Source organism: Neofelis nebulosa, chromosome 11 (genome assembly GCF_028018385.1).
Source record: "Neofelis nebulosa isolate mNeoNeb1 chromosome 11, mNeoNeb1.pri, whole genome shotgun sequence".
NCBI classification, from domain to species: Eukaryota; Metazoa; Chordata; class Mammalia; order Carnivora; family Felidae; genus Neofelis; species Neofelis nebulosa.
The window spans coordinates 50,314,933-50,327,105 of record NC_080792.1 but is presented as its reverse complement, the minus strand read 5'-3'; the positions used below and the strand labels follow the sequence as shown (position 1 = coordinate 50,327,105).

General features: G+C 36.0%; 1 protein-coding gene across 9 annotated transcripts in view; it reads left to right on the top strand.

The window, feature by feature from the left end:
- Positions 1–12,173, top strand: part of GREB1L (GREB1 like retinoic acid receptor coactivator) — a 280,943-nt gene that overhangs the window by 221,123 nt on the left and 47,647 nt on the right. For all 9 annotated transcript variants that reach the window (XM_058692548.1, XM_058692547.1, XM_058692546.1 and 6 more), the window contains 2 exons: positions 6,387–6,567; positions 8,750–8,942. In XM_058692548.1, the coding sequence (XP_058548531.1) occupies positions 6,387–6,567; positions 8,750–8,942 (374 nt within the window). The remainder of the gene's footprint in view (positions 1–6,386; positions 6,568–8,749; positions 8,943–12,173) is intronic.

Here is a 12,173-nt window from a genome sequence, read left to right as displayed (position 1 = left end):
CATAGCCACTTTAGAAAACAGTCTAGCCTTTCTTCAATTAGTTAAACAAAGAATAACCATGTAATACAGCAATTCCACTCCTAGATATGAAATGAGAGAGAAGTGAAAACATATGTCCACATATAAACCTATAAACAGAAGTTTATAGCAGTATTATTCACAATAGCCCAAAAGTGGAAAGAGTCCAAATGTCCATTACGTCCATGGTGAATGGAAATGTAAAATGTGATAATCCATACAATGGGATATTATTCAGTAATAAAAAGAAATAAAGTATTGATGCATGCTACATGGACTAAACTTGAAAACATTACTCCAAATGAAAGAGGACAATCACACAAGATCATATATTGTTGTGATTCCATTAGTATTAAATGTTCAGAATAAGCAAATCTATTGAGAAAATAGGTTGGTGATTGCCAAAGGGCTGGGGGGCTCAAGGGGGAATTGAGGGGTGATAGTTAAAGGGTATGAGCTTTCATTTGGCAGTCATGAAAATGTTCTAAAATTGATTGTAGTGATTGTTGTACAAGTCTGTGAATATACAAATCTATTGAAATGTACATCATAAAAGAGTGAATTGTATATGAACTATATCTTAGTAAATTTGCTTAAAAATAGTAGGGAGTTCACATATACCCTTCACCACCTTCACTTAAAGTTGACAACTTACATAACTACAGTACAGTTATCAGAAGAGAAAATCAATCCTGGAACAATACTCTTAACTAAAGACCTCATCAGTTTTCCCTTAATGTCATTTTTCTCCTTCAGGATCTAATCCAGGATCCCACGTTGCACGCAATTATTGTGTCCTCTTAGTCTCCTGCAAATGGACACTTCTTTACTCTTTCATTGTTTTGCATGACCTTAACACTTTTGGCAAATACTAGCCAGTTGTTTTGTATAAAATCTTCCAATCTGGGAATGTCTGGTGTTCTCTCACAATTAGATTGAGGATACATGTATTTGTCAAAAAGACCACAAAAATAGTATTATGTCCTTCTCAGGGCATCAACTTGATGTCGATATGTCCAATAGGTGATGTTAACCTTGGTCACTTTAAGGTGGTGTCTGCCAGGTTTCTCCACTATAAAATTACCGTGTAGCTCTTGGTAGTTGATAAAAAATATTGGGAGAATACTCTGGCATTTTGCTAATATACCTTCAATCATGAATTTTAGCATCCATCAGTGGATTCTACATGCAGCTTATTGTGGTATTTGCATAATGATGATTTTGCATTTCTACCATTTTTCCTACACTTATTAGTGGGATTTATTTATTGAGTCCTTTTGTAAGGAGCTCTTCCTCAAATTTTATTTAAAGCAGCAAGGATTTGTGAACATTTATTTTATTCTATGGGTCATTTCCAATACTATCATTATTTATTTTGGTCCCAAGTTTTCTAGCTTTGGTCACTGGGAACCCTGTTGGCTAGGCACTCGTGTCTTTTTTTTTTTTTTTTTTTTTGTCTTTTTGTCTTTTTTTAAAGACTATGTTTTTAAACAGGTTTAGGTTCACAGCCAAATTGAAGGGAAGGTACAGAGATTTCCCATACTCCTAGCCCCCACATATGCAAGGCATCTCCCTTATCAGCATTCCCCATCAGAGTGTCTTTTTGTTATAATTAATGTGGCTTCATTGCTAGTGTTCATTTAATATGTTATGATCCCTTTTTGTATACTTATTTTTTGGAACCACAGATCTTCCAAAGTTATTTTTAATTTCCTTGCCCCAAACCTTAAGTTAAACTCTTCTCCGAGGAACTCTCTGAATCCTCTTATTGAAGAATGCTATTTAGAAAGCAAAATCCAGGCTAAGTGTGCTTATTGTTACTGGGGTGTCATTGTCCCTGGACTTACTCAGCAGACAGAGGTAGGAAATGTATGTTTATTAACCTATGTGCGCGTGCACACACACACACACACACACACACACACACACACACACTTCTTTATTTCTGTGTCTACCTCTATATCTATATTTTAAAATACAAGTTTGTACTGAAATATGGACACCACAGGGTTCATTTTAGTCTTTCCTCTTTCTTTATTTGTAACTTCTTTCTCTGATGGGGTAAACCTAGTTCTCATTATCTACAATATATTTACTTCTTTGATTTTTTTTCTAGCAGTTATACAATTGCTAACCCACACTCCTGTGAGAAACAGATTTGCTAACTAAAGTTTTTGAGTCTTTAGTATTGTAGTATCCAGCCAAAACACTGATTTGCTTTACTTATGTTTGTTCTTTTCATCCTCATCCCCTTCAGTGTGGCTATGTTAGGTTTCATTTGTAACTGTTTGGGTTCCATTTTGCCTATCTCTGCGCCCCCTGCCCTTATCCTTGGTTGATTTTGTTTACTGCTATGGTTCTAAGAGCCAAAACTATACAAAATGGTATATTCAGAGAAGTGTTTGTCCCTTCTGATACCTACGCTGTTCCCATTCTCCTTTCTGCCTCTTTTCCACTTACTCACCTATAAGAAATCAATCTCTTTAGTTTCTGGTCTATCCTCTGCATTTCTTTTGCAGAAAGGAGGAGATACATGTGATTTTCTTCCATCAACTTCTTTCTTACACTTACATTGTTTTAAAATTTTTAACTAATTTAATATTATTCCATTTCATTATGGTTTTAATTTGTATTTTTCTTATCACTAATGAAGTTGAATATCTTTTCATATTTTGAATAGCCTCTGGATTTTTTCTTTTAGGAAGTATTTATTAAATATTTTTGCTCATTTTCTCTTGGGTGTGTAGGAGTAATGTATGTATTCTGAATACAAATTCTTCATTAGTAATACTTATGGATTTAGGAGTCTTGTCGTTTTATTTGTAATGTCTTTGATGAAGAGAAGTTCTTAAGTTTAATTTGTCTATCCTCTGGGGTTTGTGCTTAAGAAGTCCTCTATGAGTTCATACAGTTTTCTCTGTGTTGTCATTTAAAAGTTTCAGAGTTCAGGGGCGCCTGGGTGGCTCAGTCAGTTAAGCGTCTGACTTCAGCTCAGGTCACGATCTCGCAGTTGTGAGTTTGATCCCCCCCATCAGGCTCTGTGCTGTCAGCTCAGAGCCTGGAGCCTGCTTCAGATTCTGTGTCTCCTCTCTCTGCCTCTCCACCTCTCACATTCTGTCTCTCTCTGTCTCTCTCTAAAATAAACATTTAAAAAAATTTTTTTTAAGTTTTAGAATTTTGTCTTTTACATTTAAGTTTTTAATCCACTTGACTTTTTTTTTTTTTTTTTGCATATTAGGTAAGGTAAGATTCAATATAATTTCTTGGTTCTTCACCAATTATTAAAGATCCCGTGCTTTTACCACTGATCTGCAATGCAAGTTTTATTATGAAGCAAGTTTCCATATGTATGGGGGTCTCTTTCTGGGGTCTATCCCTGTGCCAAAACCACTTTGTCTTATTAATACAGCTCTATAGTTCTTAGTCTCTGGGAAGGGAAATCTCTCCCACCTTTTCTACTTTAGGACTGTCTTGATTCTGCCATATACATTTTTAAAATAATTTTTCAAGGTAAAAAAACTGTTAGAATTTTTATTGGAATTACTTTGTATCTCTAGATAAATTTGAGAATTTATTTGTAACTATATTTTATGATATAGCTCTATTTAGGTCTTCTTTAATGTCATTAATAGTTTCATCACTTTCTTCATAAGGATCTTATATACCTTTTATAAGACCTATTTCTAGATACTTAATATTTTTTATGTTATTGTAAATGTTTTTAAAAATATATATATTTCTTAACTGTTTGCAGCTAATGTATAGAAATGCAACTAATTTTTATAAAGTGATTCTGACTCCATCACTTTAATCAAATTCTTATTAATTTATTTATCTGTGGATTATTTTGTGTTTTCTATACAGACATATTATTAGTAAATAATGATAGTTTTGTTTCTTATTTTATAGTTACAAGTGAAAAATATCAGAATATACAATCACAAAATTCTAGGTAGCACAGTATGCATAGGAAAAGACACAGGAAGGAATGCAAAGAAATGTTCACAGCTTATTTTGAGTTAAAGAATTATGGATAAATTTTTCTTTTTAATATATCTCTATACTTTCCAGTTTTTCCAAGATGACTATCTATCACTTTCATAACCAGGAAAGAAACAAAACTTAAAAATAAAAGCAAGTCTAAAACAAACTTTAAAGGTAAGGATTCCTTACTAAAAATGCCCAGTTAGAAATTAAAAACTCAAGTACCTCTGATGTGCCTGCTCCCCACCAAGATTCACCACTGCAGAGCCAGATGGTTGTATAGTTATGAACTAATACATGTGTTATATCTAAGAGAATCTCTTAGATTCATGGAACTTTGTCTTTACATTAGGGCATGTATGAAATTGACCTGTCAAAGGTCTTTATTCATTTGTTTTGAAGTATAGTCAATTCTTAATTATCCATAAGGAATATTTTTATTCTTTATGAGTTATTTATGACCTTTTCATATTGAGTTACTATTAACTTGCACTGCTTATTTCCTAGGGATAAACTTAGGAAATGCAGACTAATTTTCAACTGGCACTCCTCTCCCTATTATACAAATAAGATAACAGAAACCCCCTAGAAATTAAGTAGGTTTTCTCTCTATTTTTCTGTTCACCTCCTCCATCCCATGGTACTTGTCTCCCATCATGACACCTGTCAAAATTATCTGTCCTCTCCATCATAAACTCCATAAGGTTAAGATCTTTGTCTTGTTCTTCTGTGTATCCCTACACCTAGCACAATACCTGACATAGTTCCTGATACATAGTGGATTCTCAATAAATCACTATGGAATGTTGAATGAATTTTGCAAGCAATCCACTTTCAAAAAAAAATCAGAATACTCACCACATTAAATATTTGACTGATTGCTTTTGGATATAGTCACAATAACATTTGGCTTCATGTGGGTGGAAATTGAAATCAATGTCTGGGTAAAGACTTCTCATGAAAAATGTTTAAAAACAAAATGAACTTTCTGCTCACCTCATCTTGTGTGATGAATTTTTCATATGGTAAAACATTTTTCCTATTTTCTTTTATACCATTTAGAGCTATTACTATTACAGCATCTAGATGCTAATTGTATGTAATTGTTAATTGAGCTGATTCTATCTGAAAAGAAAAGCTAGATAAACAAAAGTAAGTCCTCATAATTTATAAAAGTCTTTTAATTTAACTTGTTTCTTCTTTTTAATTTTGATTTTTTTTTCACATAGTTGTGGCTAGTGGGTATGGCTGATATTGGATGCTAAATATATATTCTCTAGCTCTTGGAGCCCAGGCTGGTCCTCAAGGGCCCTGTGGCTTATCTAACCCCTAAATCAGTCTTCTGGTTCCTTCTCCTTGTTGGAGGACCGACCATGGTCTTGGGTCACAAGGCTCTCTCATCTCAGGGGGCTTAAGCCCTCCCACCATGCAGCTAAGTGTGTGGAGGTGGGGGTTGCCTTTGGTTTGGGGGGCTTTCTCCCAGATTTATTGAGAAATAATTGCCATATAACATTGTGTAAGTTTAAGGTATACAGTGCACACCTTGATAACTTGATACCTGTATATATTGTGAAATGTGTATCACAATCAGGTTAGTTAACACATCCTTCACCTCACATAATTTTCATTTTCATTTTCATTTTCAAAGAAGATTGGTTGTTTTAATTGATTATCCCAATAACACCTTCATGTGCCTCAAACTATTTAGATGTTTGAATGTGGAAGTAATTATATTATAGACAGATAGAATGGTACAGTACTGAAGTTTCTATTTCTAACATTTTGAGAAGATAGTAATCTTGGGTAATTCAGTTCATTTTATAAATTTGTTATGTAATCCAACATTCATGGAAGACTGCCCATACTCAGATACTGTGCAAAACTGTCACTGTATAAAATGAGTAAAATACTACCTAAAAGAGCCCACAGTCTAGTTGTGGTATATTTGGACATCTTATGTTATTATCCTTTTTTAATATTATGTTTATTGCTAAATTTGGGATAAAGAAGGTTATGTGAATATATTAATTTGGCTAAGAGCTGTAGCTCTAAGTGACCTATAGTAGCTATTAGCAGCAGCACTTCACTATAAATAGGATTTGATTAGACGCCTCATACATTCGACTGCTTCTACTTAATGTATCAGATCATTGCATGTTGTCCTTTGTGTGACATGTAGGAGTGGGCTAAGGTGTTCTAAAGAAGAGAGAATCTGATATTTCCTCATCAAAATTGTGGTGGGGAGTATGCAAAATGAAAAAATATCTGCTCTATAAATTTCTGTATACAGCCACTACCCAGTATATCAGTTGACATTGAACTTTAGTTTATCTCATTTATATATATGTATGTGAAAAGGTAAACTCTTTTTTTCTTCTTGGCAGGTGTCCTTGTAGACTTGGGTCTGGAGGAAAATGGGACAGCTTATCAAAGAGCAGAGAAATATGTTGTTCGTCTAGACAATGAGATTCAAACCAAGTTTGAAGTTTTTATGAGAAGGGTAAAACAGAACCCGTACACACTGTTTGTGCTAGTTCATGACAACTCCCATGTGGAACTAACGAGGTGATTGCTTCAGAGTGAGCAAATATAGTGTTTCTTCTAGCACAGCAATGGTTTTGTAAAAAATTCCTGAAAAGCCCAGAGACCCTAACACTTGGCATCTTCTTATTGGTAACTTATTCCTACTCTTTCCCTGCTCTTTCAGCTTTCCCTACCAATTTAGTGTTGACTTCATTTTAACTATACTATGAATGAATTTATAAATCCCCATTAAGGGGCACCTGGGTAGCTCAGTCAATTGAGCAACTGACTTCAGCTCAGGTCATCATCTCACTGTTTGTGAGTTCAAGCCCCACGTCAGGCTCTATGCTGACAGCTCAGAGCCCACTTTGGATTCTCTGTGCCCCTCCCCCACTTGTTCTCTCTCTCTCTCTCTCTCTCTCTCTCTCTCTCTCTCTCTCTCTCAAAAGTAAATAAACATTTTAAAAATCCCTATTAAAAAGCTGTCTTCAGGGCATTGTGGAACTCAGCAGCCTCAGAGAAAGGGCAGCAGCAGGGAGAGTGAGGTTAATGAGCTCCAAGAAGGGCCATATGCTTTCCTTTCCCTGTCCTTCCTCCTCCCCAGTTCTTTACCATTTTTTTTCCTCCTTCCTCTTCTCTATGTTTCTCCTCTTCCATGCCTTTCTCTCTATCCACATAACTTTAAGCAGTAAAGATGCCACTTAAAGATTTCAGAGCAGAGTGCCTGGCTGGCTCAGTCAGAGGAGCATATGACTCTTGATCTTAGGGTTGTGAGTTTGAGCCCCACGTTGGGTGTAGAGACTACTAAAAAAATAAATAAATAAATAAATAATCTCTAAAAAATAATTTAGAAATCTGAGCATATCTGAAACATTCCCCAATTTACCGGTTTAAACAGAGAATATCCTATTTCTTAGGTGGGCTTACAGTGAAAGAAGAGTAAGTGGGGCATGATGGTGCCAGTTTGGCCCCCTGACCAAATTACAGTAATTATCTGTTAAGGGATGTCTTTGATCCTATGGGTTTAAAAGGCAGTTTCAAGCATCATCAAGTGTTTATAGTTTTTCCTTTCTTCAGAACACACTGAGGTTGAGAATATGAAAGATTTGTAGTATGTTGTAGAAATATCAGAATTGCAAAAGCACTTGTTCAAAAGCCAGAATGTATTTGGCGCTCCACAATCTGAACTCTAGAGCCATATGTAGGTATAAATAAGATGTTAGTTTTAGAAGAAAGAAAGAAAGAAAGAAAGAAAGAAAGAAAGAAAGAAAGAAAGAAAGAAAGAAAGAAAGAAAGAAAGAAAGAAAAAGAAAAAAGGGAAGAAAGAAGCAGAGAGAGGGAGGGAGGGAAGGAGAGAAGGAAAGAAGGGAGAAGGAAGGAAAGAAAGAAGGAGGGAGGGAGAGAGAGAGAGAAGGAAGAAAGGAAGGAAGGAGAGAGGGAAGGAAGGAAGGAAGGAAGGAAGGAAGGAAGGAAGGAAGGAAGGAAGGAAGGAAGGACTTTGCCCAGATTCTCTTCAGTTGTTCCTAGTGTTCTATGAGCAGAAATAACTCAGTGACCTGATATACCTCATGTTTGAAAGTTTGGAGTAATAGCTGTGAGGATGTGTATTGGATCTCTCTATATTTAATTCCCCAGGGCACTGAGATTATTTCTTTGACAAAAAAAAAAAAATATGTGGTTTTGAGGCTGCATAACAGCCTGGTCCATTCAAATTGAACATAATTGAAAATGATTTATATGTAAAAATTTTGTTCATACTGAGGGGTAGGAGGCCCCTTTGTAACCTCCTCATAGTCTAACATCCTCAAGGGAGGAAGAATAGTAGCATTAACATAGAGGGGATCCCTTGCCTCTCTGGGGTACAATTATTGCACACTTACAAGCATCATGTTTTGATGGAGAAACTCATTTAGATGAGCTTTCAGACCAAAGTGATCCATCTCAGCTACAGATTTAGATATCCTTGGCCTGTAGAACTGAGTTACACTTGGAGGTATTTCAGGGGTAGACTGAAAAAGGGGGAAAAAATATATTTGAAATCTGTCTGAAAGTGGTAAGAAGGAGTGTAATTATTTCTCTTTCAAATTAAATGTTGGTTGCCTCTACTCCTTCTCCCAGTTAAAAAGAACTAGAAAAATAAAAACTAAAACATTATCTCCATTTTGATGACTGTTTCTGAATCTAATCTGTTAAATTATTAATGTGACTTTCAATATTTCTACAGTGTCATTTCGGGCTCTTTGTCACATGGTGAACCTAGTCATGGATTGGCTGATAGAGTCATTAACTGCAGAGAAGTTCTGGAAGCTTTCAACCTGCTGGTGCTCCAGGTTAGCTCATTCCCATACACACTACAGACCCAACAGTCTCGTATCAGCTCCAGCAATGAGGTTCACTGGATACAGCTGGACAATATGGTGAGTCTCTATTCTGCTCTCTTATGCACAGTCATTATTCTCAGTTCCCCCGGGAGCAGAATCTTGTAATAATATATGGTCATGGATTTGTAAAATACCATAAGAGTTCAAAACTCTAACTAACATAAAGCTTTATCTCCTAAAAGTTCCATGTAATTACAATTATTATAAGACTAAAAACTAATGAGTGTGTCCAAAATAAATCTAATTATATTGTTCTTTTTAAGGTTATCATACAGATACAAAATTGTCCATCCTATATAGTTCCCCCCCTCCAAAATGTGATGTTATTTTATACAGTCACCAATAGCCTGGACTATCTTTGTGCTTTTAAACCATTAATTTCAATCTGAGACTTGGAAATTTATTATCCTTTTGAATGGCTTTTCTGTCATGTTAAAGTCTTATTGATCTGTATGACTATAAATCATGCTCATGTTCCCCCAGCAACTGGATTTTTTTTCTTTTAATCAGTTCTCAGTCTTCTGGTTAAAACATAAGATTATGATACTGTTACTTTAAATTACTCAATAGCACTTAATATGTTGAGCACCATCTCAAGGTTGTATATATTCAAGACTATATATTTTTTTTGGCTTCAGTCCCTAAAACCTGGAAAATATTTTCTATGACCTATACAATGCATGACAAACATACTACCAAAAAAAAGAAATAAGTGTTTCATAAAAAACAAAGAAGATTAGCCATTAAGCAATGGATCCTTTGTTTAAAAAATATTAAACATGGTGGGGACACCTGGGTGGCTCAATCAGTTGAGCGTCTGACCCTTGGTTTCTGCTTAGATCATGGTCTCATGGTTCGTGGGTTTGAGTCCCACATTGGGCTCTGTGCTGACAATGCAGAGCCTGCTAGGGATTCTTTCTCTCTCCCTCTCTCTCTACCCCTCCCTTACTTGTGCACTCTTTCTATCTCAAAATAAATAAACTTTAAAAAAAATTAAAAATGAAAAAATGTTAAACATAATGGATATTTTAAAATAAGCATGTTTAAGTAAAAGATGCCAGATATGTCTTAAGTAAGGATAACATTTATTCAGGGGTGCCTGAGTAGCTCAGTCGGTTGAGTATCTGACTTTGGCTCAGGTCATGATCTTGCAGTTTGTGGGTTTGAGCCCCACATTGGGCTTGATGCTATCAGCACAGACCCAGCTTCAGATCCTCTGTCCCCCACCCTCCCTTCTGCCCTCCCCTGCTCATGCTTGCTCTCAAAACACACACACACACACACACACACACACACACATACATACACACATAAAAAAATCATCCCTATGAGGTGCCTGGGTGGCTCAGTCAGTTGAGCATCACACTCTTGATTTCAGCTCATGTCATGATACCAGAGTCATGAGATGGAGCCCCATGTCAGGCTCTGTTCTGAGTGTGGAGTCTGCTTGGGATTCTCTCCCTCTCTCCCTTTGCCCCTCTCCACTGCTTGCATTCTCTGTCTCTAAAGTAAAAAAAAAAATTTTTTAAATCATCACTGTGAAATTGAGATCAACATAGAAAAAAGATAAAAACTTCAAACTTGAATCTAATTTACACCCTTACACCCTCACCCTTACACATTAGGGAAGAAACTCCTAACCATTAGCCTCCTTTCATTATCCTGAAACCAACATCCTCAAAAAGGAAAAATTGGAAAAAGCAGAGTAATTCAATTAAAAAAATACTAAGCACTTGTTGGGCTTGTGTTAGATCTTTCCAAGAACACAAAGAGAACTGACCATTTAAAGGAAAAAGCAAAGTACATATCAAAGTCACTGTTATCCAAAGTAGAATAAGATATACATAGAGAAAAGAGATCAGTGATTGCCAGAGGCAGGGGTGGGGTGGATGAAATGGGTGAATGGGATCAAAAGATACAAACGTTCAGTTATAAAATAAGTTAATCCTCAAAAAATTAAAAATAGAACTACCCTATGATCCAACAGTAGCACTACTAGGAATTTACCCAAGGAGTAAAGGAGTGCTGATGCATAGGGGCACTTGTACCCCAATGTTTATAGCAGGACTTCAACAATAGCCAAATTATGGAAAGAGCCTAAATGTCCATCAACTGATGAATGGATAAAGATGTAGTGTATATATACAATGGACTACTACTTGGCAATGAGAAAGAATGAAATCCTGCCATTTGCAGCAATGTGGATGGAACTAGAAGGTATGATGCTGAGTGAAATATGTCAGTCAGAGGACAGATATCATATGTTGTCACTCATATGTGGATCTTGAGAAACTTAACAGAAGACCATGGGGGAAGGGAAGGGGGAAAAAATAGTTACAGAGAGGGAGGGAGGCAAACCACAAGAGACTCTTAAATACAGAGAACAGACTGAGAGGGATTGGGAGGATGGGGGAGAGGGGAAAAATGGGTGATGGGCATTGAGGAGGGTGCTTGTTGGGATGAGCCCTGGGTGTTGTATGTAAGCCAATTTGACAGTAAATTATATAAAAATAATAACAAGTAAGTCCTGGGGATGTAATGTACAGCATGATGACTATAGTTAATACTGTATGGTATATTTGAAAGTTGCTAAGGCCTTAGAAGATCACATCACCAGAGAAAAAGAATTATAACTATATGTGCTGATGGATGTTAACTGGACTTCCTGTGGTGATCATTTTGCAATATATATATGTATATTGCACACATATATAGGCATACCTTGTTTTGTTGTGCTTTGCTTTATTGTACTTTGCAGATATTTTATTTTTACAAATGAAGATTTGTGGCAATCCTGTATCAAGGAGGTCTATTGGTGCCATTTTTTCAAACAGCATTTACTCACTTTGGGTCTCTATGTCACATTTGGTAATTCTCACAATATTTAAAGTTTTTTCATTACTATTGTATTTGTTATGCTGATCTATAATCACTGATCTTTGATGTTACTATTGTAATTGTTTTGCAGTGCCACAAACCACACCTATGTAAGAACGTGGACTTAATCGATAAATGTGTGTGTGTTCTAACTGCTCCACCAACTGGCCATTCCCCTCTCTCTCCCTCTCCTTAGGCCTCCCTATTTCTGGATACACACCAATATTGAAATTTGGCCAATCAATAACCCTACAATGGCCGCTAAGTGTTCAAGTGATGGGAAGAGTTGCACATCTCTCACTTTAAATCAAAAGCTAGACATGATTAAGCTTAGTGAGGAAGACAAGTCAAAAGCTGAGACAGGCTGAAAGCTAGGCCTCTTGCTCCAAA